This window comes from Zingiber officinale, chromosome 1B (assembly GCF_018446385.1).
Source record: "Zingiber officinale cultivar Zhangliang chromosome 1B, Zo_v1.1, whole genome shotgun sequence".
In the NCBI taxonomy this organism is placed as follows: domain Eukaryota; kingdom Viridiplantae; phylum Streptophyta; class Magnoliopsida; order Zingiberales; family Zingiberaceae; genus Zingiber; species Zingiber officinale.
The window spans coordinates 21369102-21384304 of NC_055986.1; the positions used below are offsets into that span (position 1 = coordinate 21369102).

Genomic DNA, 15203 nt, shown 5'->3' on the forward strand with positions numbered 1-15203 from the left:
CCGTTTCTCCATTCCTAAGTTCTCTAACAGCTATTGTTGTTGTATTGTTGCATAAATTGGATAATTAATAATACAACACGATCCAAAGACCAAGTCATGTTCTATCAGCTAGGTCTTTGAGTCAAGATTATCATGATCTTAGTCAATTCATCCATAAGATTAAAATTTATTTTAATACTCCATTAAATCTCCACCATTTGCCATCCATTATGGTCATCGCCATATACAAATTTAAGTTTTACAAGTTGGCTTGTGTAATAGTTCTACTAGTCATTAAAAGACATTATACACAAGATATAATTAAGTACCTAAATAAGTAGGTTATAATTTTTATTTTATTAATAAATTTAATATTCTCAATTTTCAGAAACTCCATTCGATTTTTAAATAGATTTTTTTTTAATGGACACTATATCTTTTATTTTACCATTCTCAAATAAATTATAGTAACAATACAAAATGTAGTCTTAGTAAGTGAAAGTAAATCATTGGAGGAGAGTGACTCAGTGAAGACGCGCCCCGTTCGAGGAGACAATAGATGTCGGTCTCGTTTAGGTCTATTTTAGATCTCTAAACTAAGATCTTAACTAGTTCCTGGTCTTGAAAGAACAAAAACTAATTATTACTGTAATTTATTATTGTGTTAACTTTATTTTGCATGTTAGATTTTATGTATTGGACTAAAACATTTTGCAGGATAAAAGGAGCACAAAAGGTCTTGGATAAATAGTGCCTGAGGCGCTTTCCAGGTGATAGAAGGTGCTTTGAGTACTATTCATGGAAGGCGCCTTTGAAAGCTTAAAAGACGCTTTCAGTCAGATAACTCAGAAGACTTCGATGATGATATGACACTAGTTTTGTGGGATGAACTTTGCCTATGGAAGACACCTTTAGTGGTATGGAAGGTGCCTTCAACCCTCTTTAAAAGAGGTATTCAACCAAGGCTTTGAATAACTCAAGTACACTTCTACTACCAGCTTCTATGCGTCCGTTTGACTTTCTGACTGCTCCGGTTTCGTGCTGCTGCTCTGCTACGAATTGCTGTTGCACCCGACAACTGCTGAGAAGTCGTCCAACACTGAGCCTGATCCGATCATCTATAAGTGTTGGGTAACAAAGTTTGTTTTGTACTTAATTTCTACAGAAAAGAAAAGTGTAGCATGTTACACTTATCCTGATTTTTTATTGTACTTGATCCCCTCTATCAGTAGTTCTGAAAGAGGTCTTTAGTGGATTATCCATCGATAGGTTTGTGGGACCTAGGTCTTGAAGTAGGAGTCGTCGAAGGCTTCGAACTAAATAAAATCAACTGAGTTTGCGTACTTGTGTTCTTATTATTTATGTGTTTAATTCCACTACGTACTTTGATTTAAAAACCGAAAAAGAAAGTTTTCTAAAACCACGTGATTCACCCCCTCCCCTCTCACGTACATCTCGATCCAACACAATGTTTGTGAATATATTCGTGAATAATGTTTATCAATAAAACTCTTATCAACATGTTAAATAAATAATCTAAATGAATAAACAAGTTTGTATTACTCAATAATCAATCAAACAATCTTAAAATGTAAAAGTTTATATTAGAGTTTGGTGACCCAAATTCTACTTTAGATCAGCCTTGAAGTTTTGTGGTGTGACATTATGGATTAACAACTCATTAAATCAATCCTATTTTTCAATCTATATTTACACTTTACTTATAAAGTGTATTTTTAGAGTACGATGACATAACCTAAAATAGTCACTGTTTTTCCCTTTTCTTTGATAATTGTACCAAAATTTGTTGACAACAAAATATTCTCCTTTCTTCCTGTGATTTTTCCCTATCAAGGGTTTTCCACATAAATTTGTGTGTTCAAAATTTTTTTTTTTCTACATCATGTTTCATTTATTGTCATAAATTTAACAAACTGGTATTTTCAGAGTTATGGCGACCATGAAATTATATTCTGTCGTTGGATTGAAACACCAGATTTTCACTGTGGCAAGTCATGATGCGGGTTGTTCTCGAACAGATGGATTTGGATGATGCTTTGTTAGGGTTTGAAAAGATGACATCTTCATGGAGTATTGAGGAAAGACAGCGTAAGCATCGAAAAGCCTTATCTCAAATTCATCTGCATCTATCAAATCAAATTCTCTAGGATTGTTTAAAAGAAAAATCTATTGCAACATTGTGGTTGAGATTGGAGTAATTGTGTATGATGAAAAGTCTAACTAGCAAACTGCACTTAAAACAACATCTATATTCTCATCGTATGGTCGAAGGTACATATTTAGATGATCATTTGACTATTTTTAAAGAAATTATCTCTGATTTGAAATCCATAAAAGTTAAGTATAACAAAGTGAATTTAGGTTTGAGATTGTTATGTTCACTACCTACCTCATATGCTACTTTCAGAGATACTATTTTATACAGTCATAACCTTCTAACTCTGTATGATGTTTATGATGCTTTATTCTCTAAGGAGAAGATAGATAAACTTGTCAACGGATTTGAGGCCAAAGGTGAGGGTCTTATTGCATGAGAAAGACTGCAAGAAAGAAATTCTAGTGGTAATAATAAAGGCAGGTTGAAATCCAGGAGTAATAAGGATAAGACATACCGATATTGCAAGAAAAAGGGTCATAGCAGAGTATTACAAGCTGCAGAATAAGAACAATAAGGCTGGGGAAAATCAAAAGGGAAAACAATCAGAGAAATCTGGTGAAGTTGATGTTGTTGAAGATCATAGTGATGGGAAACTTCTAGTTGTGTCTGATGGTGATTTTAAACAAAGTGATGAGTGGATTTTTTATTCTGACTATACATTTCATATGTATCCCAATTGGGACTGGTTTTCAACATATGAAACTATTTCTAGAGCGCTATTTTGATGGGTAATAATGCATCTTGTAGAATTGCATGTATTGGAATAGTCAGAATTAAGATGTTTGATGGAGTTGTTCAGACACTAGGTGATATGAGGCACATCCTTGATATAAAGAGAAATATGATCTCTCTAAGTACTCTTGACTCAAAAGGGTACAAATACACTAGTGAAGGTGGAGTTGTGAAGGTCAGCAAAGGTTCTCTTATGGTGATGAAGGGATATAGAAAAACTGGCAATTTGTATATTTTGTAGGGTTCTATAGTTATGGGTGATGCTAGTGTTGCTAGTCCTTCATTATCTGATAATGACATCACGAGGCTTTGCCATATGTGACTGGGTCACATGAGTGAGAACGACATGATTGAATTGAGTAAGAGAGGACTTTTGGTGAGTAAAGTGTTATGAAATTGAAATTCTGTGAGCATTGTGTTTTTGGTAAGTAGAAAATAGTCAAGTTCTTGGTAGGCATCCACAACACGAAGGGGACACTAGAATACATTCACTCTGATCTTTGGGGACTGTCCAGGATTCCTTCGAAGGGAGGTGCATTGTATATGTTCACTATTATTGATTATTTCTCTAGAAAGGTGTGAGCATTTTTTCTAAAATAGAAGAGTGATGTGTTTCCTACTTTCAAGGAGTGAAAAATTGTGATCTAAAAGCAGACTAGAAGGAAAGTCATGCGTCTCCGAACAGATAATTATTTGAAGTTTTGTTTTGATGAATACAATGCCTTATGTAGAACGAAAGGAATTGTGAGGCATAACATAGTTTGATGTAACCGTGTGGCAGAGAGGATGAATAGGACTTTGATGGAGAAGGCTTAATGTATGCTCCTCAATGTTGGTTTTTTGAAGTATTTTTGGGTCGAAATTGCTGCATACGCTTGTTATTGACAATAGAACTCTACAATATGTATGGTCTGGTCTCCTACTAGTTATTCTGATTTAAGAATTTTTGGATGTCTTGCATATGCTCATGTTGATAATGGAAAGTTGGAGCCCCAGTCTATGGAGTGTATTTTTATAGGTTTTAAGTCTAGTGTGAAGGGATACAAGCTTTACTGTCTAGAGACTAGTAAAGTCGTCATTAGTCGAGATGTTGTTTTTGATAAGACTATTATGCTTAATGATCTCTCTTCCAGACAAACTTCTGAAAGAGATAAAAAAAAGTCGAGCACACAGGTGGAGCTTCAGATTAGATCTACACCAAAGTATATTGTGAAGTCTATTTCAAATTTAGTAGATACTAATAGCTTCTCACAAGCATCTCTACAATATTCTATTGTGAAAGATAGGTCTCTTAGAGATATTAGGCCTCCTTAGAGATATGCTGAGGTTGATTTAGTTGCTTATGCCCTAAATGTAGCTAAAGAGATTGATTCCAATGAGTAACCTGCAACATTCTCAGAGGAAGTTAGCTGCAACGACTCTAGTAAATGGATGATAGCGATGCAAGAGGAGAAGGAATCACTTCACATGAATGGCACATGGAACCTAGTGAAACTGCCTAAGGGTAAGAAGGTTGTTTAGGGTAATGGGTGTATAAGAGAAAAGAATGTACACCAAGAGTTGAAGAAGCAAGGTACAAGGCAAGGCTTGTTGCAAAGGGCTACTGTCAAACTCCTGGTGTTAATTTTACTAATGTATTCTCTCCAATTGAGAAACACAATTCCATTCGAGCTTTACTTGGTATCGTGGCATTCCATGATCTTAAGCTTGAGCAGTTAGATATGAATATCACATTTATGCATCGATAACTTGATATTTATATGCTACAATCAGAAAATTTTGTTGTCTTAGGAAAGGAGGACTACGTTTGTTAGCTAAAAAAGCCACTTTATAGTTTGAAGCAACTACTAAGACAATGGTATAAGAGATTTGATACATTTATGACCACTCGTGACTTCAGGATAAACAGTTATGATAGTTAGGTATATTTCAGAGTGAGTGGCAATGGATCGTTTGTTTATCTACTCTTATACATCGATGATATATTGATTGCAACCAAAAATCAGAGAGAGTAAAAAAGGTGAAAGCACAGTTGAGCAAAGAATTTGAGATAAATGATTTGGGTGCAACAAAGAAGATATTTGGAATAAAGATTGTAAGAAATCAATAGGTAGGTAAATTATACCTAAGTCAAAAAGGGTACATTGAGAAAGTCTACAACATGTTCAATATGCAAAATGTCAAGCCTGTGAGTACTCCGTTAGTTACTCATTTTAGACTTTCATCTGCCTTGTCACCACAATCAGATATTGATGTTGATTATATATCACGAGTTCCATATTTTAATCCGGTCGGTTCCCTTATGTATGTCATGGTTTGTTCACTTCTTGATTTAGCATATGTAGTGAGTGTTGACAGTAATATATGGTGAACCCGGGTCAGGAACATTGGAAAGTAGTTCAGTGGATTTTCATATACTTACGTGGTTCTATTGATGTTTGCTTATAGTTTGGGAACTAGAGATGGAGTTGTTGGTTATATGAATTCTGATTTTGCTAGAGATCTTGATAAGAGAATATCTCTCATTGGTTATATTTTTAGTATTGGTGGCTATGCTATTAGCTAGAAGACTACGTTGCAGACTATCGTTGTATTGTCAACTACAGACGATGAATACATGGCCATTACAGAAGCTTGTAAAGAAACAATTTGGTTGAGCCTATTTGGTAAACTCAGTGAAGACTTATAGACTATTATAATTTTTTGCTATAGTCAGAGTGCTATTTTTCTCACAAATGACCAGATGTTTCATGAGAGAATGAAACACATTGATGTGCAGTATTATTTTGTGCATGATGTGATTGCTCATGGTGATATTATTGTGAGCAAAGTTAGTATGCATACTAATCCCGTTGATATGGTGATTAAGCCACTCCCTTTTGGCAAGTTTGAGCATTGCTTGAACTTGGTTGGTCTTCATTGTTAACTTTTGCCCATAAGGGACTTTATGTTCAAGAGATGAAGAGCTTACGTTCTCTTATCAAAGATTGGAATTCGTTTTAAGGTGGAAATTGTTAGAGTTTGGTGACCTGAATTCTACTTTGGATAGGCCTGGAAGTTTTGTTATGCTACATTATGGATTAACAATCCATTAAATCGATTCGATTTTTCAATCCTTATTTACACTTTACTTATAAAGTATATTTTTAGGGTACAACAACATAATCTTATATAACTGTTATTTTTCCCTTTTCTTTAATAATTGTATCAAAATTATTTGACAACAAAATATTTTCTTCTCTCTTCCCATTATTTTTTCTTGCCAAGGGTTTTCAATACAAATATGTGTGTGCAAAAGTTTATTTCTTTTCGTGCTTCATTTTTTGTTTATTGTCATAAATTTCTAATAGTTTTAAATAATCAAATAAATTTGAATTGATACTTCGTTAATATCTAAATGAACTAAGCTCAAGTCCAGATTGAATAATCATTTTTGGCTTGGCTTATTTTAGACTTAACTTAGCTGGGTTATCTAAGTTTGAACACCATAAAACTTGACTTGACTAGTTTACGACCCTACCAGTAAGAAATCTCATAGCCTCTTTGAAATCACTCCAAAAATCATCAAAAATAATATTACTTAAGAGCAACTTTCCAAGTCATGTATCTAACTCAGAAAAAGTCATTATTTTCTTAATAATCTTTCACGACTCAAATCTATTATACCATCATTTCTTACTATACATTTGTAGAGATTTTTTCTTTAAATGGAGTGTGTAATCGTGGAATACTAGACTTTTAGATAGATCCGCTAACTTAGCGGGTCCCCTAGTGCCGGCCCCACGGATATAGAGGGAGGTTCATGCAGGTACATAGGTCATAGGCGCATGGTGGGATAAACCCCAGGTTGTCAATTCCTGATAATCGACTCTGGCCATTACGCCAGAGATGTCATGCACCCACCGTCTGTGCTACGCCTTGGGGGCGAGATACTAGACTTTTAGGTCTCCCATTATGAGTGCTTTCCGATTTACCCTAGTAATCAGTAAAAAATTTATGTAGAACTGAATCAATCGCCTTAAGTTCGGTATTAATAATACTTGGTTCATCAAATTTTTTTTATTATACCATCATCTCAGGAAAACAGTGAACTCCTATTTATAATTCATCCAGAAAATTTACAAACATTTGAAATTTGGCGTAGTCGATAATAAAAATGTATTAGTTAGATACAGTAAGTATGTGATTCAAATATTAATAATCAAGCATAACATCAAATAACATATTTGATAGAGCGAAAAAACAAGCTAAGACAAAGAAATTGGCTATGCTGGAAATAATTTTACATCAAGCGATACTCCAAGAGATTAAGCGAGTGCAGCACTTATTTAAGGGAAAAATAAAGCACAAGATGAAAACGAGAAAAAAAAAAAAAGAATTCAGAAGATTAAATAACTTTATCCTAAGAATCCCGTCTTACTGAAAACTGCTTTCTTAAATAAAATAACTTTCTTTTCGAAAGACAACACGAATCCATTGAAAATGTAAAACATAATTTTTGAGTTTCATTAAGACTCTAGTAATATGGATGCAGAAGGTGCCGTATCCAACTCTGTTGCCGCCCGCTTACTCCATTAAACCATGAATGTTTGGCTCGCACCTGCTTCGGCAGCGTGTTTACCTTGAGCCCCATTTGCGCGGGCATAGAGGCCATTTGAAGGCATTTTAAGTAGCAATAATAGAGGAGGTTGAGTCGAGTATGTGCACGAGTAAGAATTCGAGAAGATCTAGTTTATTAGTGCAAAAACATAAAACTTGAAAGAAAGAATTTTGGGACCATATTTACAAATTGACAGTGAAACTGTTATACATCCTTAGGAGTTTACAAGAACAAAATAACATGCCTAACTGAGCTTATTTGTAAAGAAACCACTACTTGTCGGAAGCATCAGTGGAAGCAGGCACCCTGCAGATTGGGCAAATGTTCTTCGTTTTCAGCCAGTGCGAGATGCAGCAAATATGGTAATCGTGTCCACATTTCAGCCTTCCCAATTTTTCATTGTCGTCGTATTCCTCCTGCAGCCATATTTCACCCATGAGATGTGAAATGCTATTGCAGGTTTACACAGGTGGAACAAATTTCACATCAAGTTTAATAGTTGGACGAGTATACAACGGGTTAGAGAAATCGGCCTTTACCAAGCATACGGCACACTTTCCTTCATCCTGTATTCGTGGACAAGAATGATGAACCGTCTCAACCATGCAGCTTGATACGGCCTCTTCTGACAAGCCCGTACTGACATTTCCTATCCTTTCTCCCAAGGCAAGTAGTTCCTGAAAAAATAAGTCTTGTATTACTGAGAGAATCTAAAGACTTTGATCATCAAAGTAATACAAGAAAAAAAGGATTTTTTTCACTTACCTCATAGCTCATGTCATCTATATCCAATCTCATGTCTCTGTGCTGATCATGTAGGTTTGCAGTGTCGTAGAAGGCCAACCAGCCAGCCATAAAAGCACTCTGCAACATGATGAAATAAAACACGGTTCTAAACTTCTATTAACTTGTACGGTGGAATGAGGTTTAGCTAACTGCATAGTTGATAAGCAATATGAGAATGAGATTACGAGAAACTAATAATTTTTTGCAATTAATTTTATTTCAAGCCTAATCCTATTGTGCATTATTTTTATTTCAATCTATTAAACAATTGTTCTATCATATTTACCTTATTATTTTTAACTAGGAGACATTAATTTTGTAAATGTCAAAACAATAATATTCTCCATGGCTAGTCCATCACAAAACATACTAAGTTGGGCTGAATCAATAAACTAACTTGGCCTTATTCTACTATGACATACGACTATATGAGCATATGAGATGGACGCATTGATTGTTTCCTAGAATCATTAGAGAAACATCGGAATGATGCAACACCGTAACAAAGTTATTTAGGTAGTATCTCCTCATCTTATTAAGAAAATCTACCTCAGGTGCCCATCTATTGGGGGTGTTCCGTCTATGAGTCATCAAATTAGACCTCTGATGAGAGCCTCTTGCACTGACCCCATGGCTTGTATGTTGTATAATGGGTAGTGGCCTTAGAGATCTGGAAGATGCAGCTGCTTCCACTCCTACCTGTGCTCCAACAGCTCTGTTGTTATAAGGAATAAAAGAATAGTTGTGGCCATTGGCACTTTGGGTTGGCACCATATTTAGCATGGAAGGGAATTGAAGAGCTGACGCAGGAGCACTTTGATTTCTATTTTGAACGAGATGATGATAAGCACCATTGGTGGCACTTGTACTGTCTCTAGCGATGGGTTGGTTCAGTCTATGGTGAAAAGAAATAGCATCTGCAATTTCCCAAAAGAAAAAAAAACTAGTAAAATTAAGCATATGCAATCCAATACAATAATTTGAGTTACCTGAAGTTGGAAACCATCCATGAGGAACCATGTGTGCAGGAAACTGACTCCACTGCTGAGTCATTCTTGAGCCTGACATTGCATCATTTGACCCATAAAGAGCATATGCAGTATCTCTTGATGCATAGTACCAAGCTGGATTGCACTGTGTCTGAAATTCTTCACTATGTCGGCTTCTCACATTCCTTTGTGATCCTTCACCAGGAAGATTGTCATCGCTACTATGACTGGCAGGCATGCTAATAGTGTTCAAAGGCAAGTTTTCAGGAGGTGGAGGAATATTTGGTTCTATACTAACACGGTGAGAGGGATGATTCATAGAACTTCCAACTTGGGGATACCTAGCAACATTAGTTTCACCATCAAGAGGTATAGTTGGGCTTTTCCGTTTGAAGGCAACCATTCTGTAGTCAATATGAGGATAACTGGTGCTGCATCCATTGCCGCTGAGAGGTTGATTATAAGGAGGTGGCCAGTGTGGGACTTGGTTGGGAGGAAAGCTTGTAAAACCTCCACTAGACATGTTCACATATGAGTTATTTGATGATCCGGCATTAGTAGGAAAACAGGTTGGAAATGCTGAAATGAAACTAGATGATGGATGATCAGTAGCTCTTGTTGCAAATTCAGAAGCAGTGGAATTGGCCATGGCTGCTGCTGTAAGAACAAAGAATCATTTTCATGGAAAAGGCTTCAATTCAAGTTTTTGGACATAATAATCAAACAACATAAGCCCAATCCTTGCAAAATAAAAGAAGAAAATTCCATTAAGTACCTGAGCTCGAGCAAGCGTGATTTTGAGGATGATTACAGGCTTCATTATGCTCCATCTCTGGCATCTAAAATTTATTGCACAGGAGATTTTGTACTAGCAGATGCTTTGTGATATTAGCTAAAAGGAGATCTGCTGAGAGAAAACCAGTGTTTTAGCAACTGGATAATGGGAAAATTTCTTGGTCTGGAAGAACAAGGATAAACTTGCAAAGTCGGTCACCACCATATGCAGTTAATTCTTTGCAGAAAGCTTGTTTGACTTAAAGCAAAGTAGAGAGAGAGAGAGAGAATTTTTCTTAATACCCAAAGTCAGATAGTTCATACACTTAACAGAGGACTTTAACACAAATTAGAACCATGAACTTCCACCTCTCCTCCAAATAATATAGGTTATGATGAAAGGTCAAAATGGAGAGTTTGGATACCAATTCATGAAGATGTTCAGTGTCCTAAGAGCAGTTTTATCTTGAAATATTTTACTGAATGTTAGTAGTGACCAGGAGGGAAAGACTCAAGACACCATTTATCATAAAAGAAACTTTAATATAATATTATAATGATATATTTAACATATAAACAGTAGAAACTTTGGGGCCAAAGATCATTCATAATATCAATAATTCAATTATCACAGTGGAGGTAAGAAAGCAACAAAGCATCCTACTAGTAAGCCCTACCCAGTCTCTTTCAAACAATAACCTCTACCAACTCCATTGTAACTCAAATTATCCATCTGAAAGTTCTGTCTTGACATTGCAAAGTTCCTCATGCACAAACCTCTGTTCTTTATTTCAAGATCAGTATTACAATCCTTAACACAAACCAAGGCACAAGTCTAGCTAAACAAAAATCAGATCAATTATGTAGCCTGAGGCCAATTTAAGATGCAGTAACATATTAGGAATGACTCCTGTGACATATGTGGTTATGCTTTAGTTGTCATATGAAGAGAAAATGCCTTCAAAACCTAATTTAAATTATTTTTATCTGGCAATCGACTAGTTCCTTTGAACAGTTCCTTCTAGGCATTTCTGGTAGTAATTCATTAGTTGTCTTCAGACTAATTGTTGTTGTTATGGTAGTGATTCCGAAGTAGTTACAATGAATTGAAACTTTAAGGTTGCTGCTTTATCTCAGGACCAGAAAAAAAAAGTGATTGTAACAAAGTGGAATCAATTAAATGTTGCAGAGTTTCAGTTGTGTTACAAGGTTCATTCAGACAAGAAACAACTATGACTAATGAGTAGCTTAAGGAGTTAGGCCAACAATTCATCTCTCTCAACACTTATTAAAATGGGGTCTGTTAGCTATACTACAGAACCTGCTGCAACATAGAATGCTACTCAACTGAGGATAGGTAAAAGGCATGCATGATGAGAAAATACATTTGGTAATAAATAAATCATATTATCATGACAAAGACTCAATTCGTATAAACATAGAAACATCCTTCGCAACCATCAAACTACAGCCAACATGTTTCACAATCTACAAGGTGCAATCTTAACAAACACTTATAAGCTATGCTACTTGGACTTGATACGATTATCTAACACAGGTGTGGATTGAAGGGCTTAACACCGTATTACATGTGGTCAATAGAAATATCAAGGGTTTCCACTTGAAATATGGGTGTCCAATTGTTGATATCAAATGCAACTTGGAAGGTGGTAAATTAAGAGTATAAGTATTGGAGCATATAAGTTGGCTGAACCATCTTTTAGTGGAAGCATAATACTCATTTTATCTAAATCTTTTTTTAAAAAAAAAAAAGATTGCTTCATGGTGAATCACCTAAACATCCTGACCCTATAATCAGAAGCAGTTGAGTCTTCAGTCTTCATTCTACATATCAAATTAGCAACATAGTCTAATGTGAACTTCCTCCTTGAGTGTAACACGAAACTTGTAATAAAAAGCTAGATGATCAATATTTTAGGAAAATTCAACTCTGCATGTCACTTGGTATGCAAGGAATGTAAATTGGTTTAACCAAATAAAGGTTACACATTTAGAAAATCAATACATAGGTTTCCAACATTTAAAGACATCTTGTGATTAGTATACTGAAAAATGTTTTAGAGTTTAATTTACATACATTCAGTACATAATTATTCCTGAGTTCTACTATCAGTTTTGACTCTAGAAAGGTTCTCAGAGAATGAACCACTCTTCAAACAAGAAATGAGATTAACACATGTATTTATAGCATATGATAAGTCTCCCTCCAGGATTGTAAAAGATGAGGCATTTCTCCATAGGACTGCAAAAATACCAGCACGCACCACAGGTAATTGATTCCTTATTCTTCAGATCAACAAAACACATTCACAAATTGAACAAAATCTGGCAAGTGAAACTGACTGGAAGGCTGATTGAGTGCCTTGGAATTGATTTATTGAAAGTTCTCTGTTTCATTTTGACAGATGAATGTGTATGGACGAAGATATGCAACAGTCAGCACTCAATCAGCCTCAAAGAGGCAAAATCAAAGATGTCACTGAGGTGAAGCTAAATAGCCCTAAAACAAGGATATCCATAAACCAAGGATATGAATAGTTGTATTTATACCTTAGTTTGCATTTAAATAGAAAATGGTAATTGGTGATTCTGTAATACCATCAGTGAATCTTAGAAGAAATTTAGCTAGTAGAATCTCCACTATTGGCTGTTGAATAGCAACAACAATCAATTCAACTCAAAACTAACTGGGAATTAGTACTTGCAGTATTCAATAAAGACGAAAAAGTCTCTTGTGTACAATGTATCAGTCAAGATGAAATGATTGGACGACACAACTCTTACGATATCAATATAATTGGCTGAATTGAGTATATAGATGGTAAATAGGGTAGAAAATCAACACAATAAATTGGTAGAAAATAGCAAACTGAACTCAACTTTGATACCAAAAGCATTCATTCCATAAATGTGACTTCTAAAGGAGAAGGTAATGAGAAAGAAAATCCTGTGTCTTGGTTACTGGATTGACTCATTGACTTGTTAGATTCTGTTCATGCTTTGCACCAATCCATGCAAAAAAAAACTATGTCCTGGTCTGAAATATATCCTTTACGGCTTAAATCTCAGTGAACATTTCTTCATATGAGCACACTGAATACAAGAAAATTCCCAAGAATTCCCTTTTAGAGAAACAGAAAACCTGCAAGTAGCTTATAATCAACTTGGTCATAACAAAAATGAAGAGGAAGAAGGCTAACAATTTACCCTTTTTACTATGATGCAAAATTACATGACACATGCCTATGTTGTATATGAAACGAACCTCATTCTCTCAGTTAGAAGAGGAAAATGAAACATCGAGGCCTATTTAATTAAAATGAAAAAAACCCAAACATTGATTGATTCTCCCTTCTACATTAGACCCAAAATAAGCAATTTTAAAAAAACAAAGCTGTAATGGCAGACAACCGTAGTCCAAGATGAAACAAAGGGTATTTGAGAAACCAGAGCAACAAACCAATAACATCTATTGACATTCTGGTAGAATTGTTAGCGTGAATATCAGATAAACCGTCCTCACATGTGACTTGGATCTCCAGGGATCAACACGCTTGTTAATTATCCAGTCCGATAATTAGGATAAATTTATTTTAGGTAGTTCCAATCACAAGTCCTGCAAAAGATAAACAAACAGCTAGCACTAGGAATGCATGTACCGATTTCGATGGATGAAGGAGAGAAACAAGGAACCACAATGCAAGAAAGATCTTAATATGTGGTTGATAAATTATCACCCTAATGTTCTTCCTAAAGGAAAATACCAATTATTATTTTTATTTTATAGAAAATTAAGCCCACATATTCTCCTCTTGCAGAAGACTAAGCCAGACACCAAATCTGTCAACCTTTGATTTTTGGTATATTTTTCAAACAGATTGTCGGTATAATCAAGATCGATCAGAAAATAAGCAAAAAAGAACGATCAGATGATACCTAACGAAATTCCTCCGCCACGACGTTCCCCGCTCTTCGCTTAGGGTTGCAGGAGGAGAGGGATGGACGCCGACGGAAGGAAGGATAACTCAATGGCGACAAGGTACCGCTATCTCATTTTCCTCCTCCGCAACCTTCCTCTGGGTTATATAGAGAGAGAAGCAAGCAGAAGAAAACGGAACGACAATCCTTAATTGCTCGACCAAATCTTTTCCTCTTAACCCTCTTTTTTTTTTCCGTTTTCCCTTTTCGTACCTGTTAATTCCTGAATACCATTTTGCCCCCCTTCAGACGGTGATTAATGGGGGCGGCCACCGCCAGGTATGATGGACACTCCGACACACAGAGGGACCAGCCAGCGGTCTCGCCGAGTCGAGTTCGTTGCGTGTAATTTGGATCGGAATCAAGTGCGCTGGGTCACGTATAAATAAATCAGGCAATGCAGCATAATTAATCCAAGGCAACACGCCTTGGCTAACCGCCTCAGAAGCATCAGGCTTTTGTAACGGAGACGGTATGATAAGCTTACAGCAGTGGTAAACGTGTGTGGGTCGACAAAATTGTTGGAATTGCTTCTCAGCGCCGTCTTCTAAGCCTGAAACGAATACAAAACTCCGCATTCCGATGTGGTAATGGGTCTTCTTTGTTTTGCCACGGCGCAGTCAAGTTTGACGTTCCAACTTTCATTGGACTTTGATTTGACGTCAAATCTTAAACGACGAAGTAGCTCGGAATTGCTGGTGACTGCTAGAGAAGGATAACATGTGCAGATGCCGTGGAATTTCAAGAAACTTGGTAAAACATAGCGAGATAATAAATAACAATAAATTTTATTGGTTAAAATTTGACCAGCTAAAAATAAATTATAATATATATATATAATTAATATATAAATATGATATTATCAAAATGTTCTTGATAATAACTTAGACAATGTACTCTGGCTGGTCACCTTATGCCTTCAGATATATTTCGTCCCGAATGAAAAATAGTTTGCCATCTAATATGGGTATAAAGTGAGAAAGAACGGAAAAATAAAATTTATAAGGAAAAACCAACCTTTATATACCGAAGGCAAAATATACACGGTCGGAATCTAGAAGATTATGCACACCATTTTTTATTAATAAAGTTTTCAAAATATTTAAATCACTTACCTTAATTTGAAAATTATTAAATTATATATCCAATTTTATTTTTACTCCTA

At 35.6% G+C, this 15203-nt stretch overlaps 1 protein-coding gene across 6 annotated transcripts; it reads right to left on the reverse strand.

The window, feature by feature from the left end:
* Window positions 1–7645: 7645 nt before the first annotated feature.
* LOC122052402 (E3 ubiquitin-protein ligase MBR1-like) lies at window positions 7646–14454 on the reverse strand. Of its 6 annotated transcripts, none has more exons than XM_042613931.1 (8): window positions 13997–14450; window positions 13584–13676; window positions 10041–10169; window positions 9266–9922; window positions 8826–9193; window positions 8256–8354; window positions 8030–8167; window positions 7646–7906 (listed from the first exon to the last, which is right to left on the reverse strand). In XM_042613931.1, exons 3-8 carry the CDS (start codon window positions 10102–10104, stop codon window positions 7763–7765), a joined length of 1470 nt encoding a protein of 489 aa, XP_042469865.1. In that variant the 5' UTR covers window positions 10105–10169; window positions 13584–13676; window positions 13997–14450; the 3' UTR covers window positions 7646–7762. The 6 variants fall into 6 exon arrangements, with proteins under 6 accessions (XP_042469865.1, XP_042469859.1, XP_042469872.1 ...); XM_042613925.1 differs by having other exon boundaries at window positions 10041–10172; XM_042613938.1 differs by lacking the exon at window positions 13584–13676 and having other exon boundaries at window positions 9266–9919; window positions 10041–10172; window positions 13997–14454.
* Window positions 14455–15203: the final 749 nt, after the last annotated feature.

Excerpts from the sequence above, each read along its gene's own strand:
- LOC122052402 (XM_042613931.1), bottom strand. The coding sequence starts at position 10,104 with ATGCCAGAGATGGAGCATAATGAAGCCTGTAATCATCCTCAAAATCAC. Across the intron at positions 8,355-8,825 it reads CCAATAGATGGGCACCTGAG|AGTGCTTTTATGGCTGGCTG; the intron begins GTAGATTTTCTT and ends ATCATGTTGCAG. Across the intron at positions 7,907-8,029 it reads GAAAGTGTGCCGTATGCTTG|GAGGAATACGACGACAATGA; the intron begins GTAAAGGCCGAT and ends ATATGGCTGCAG.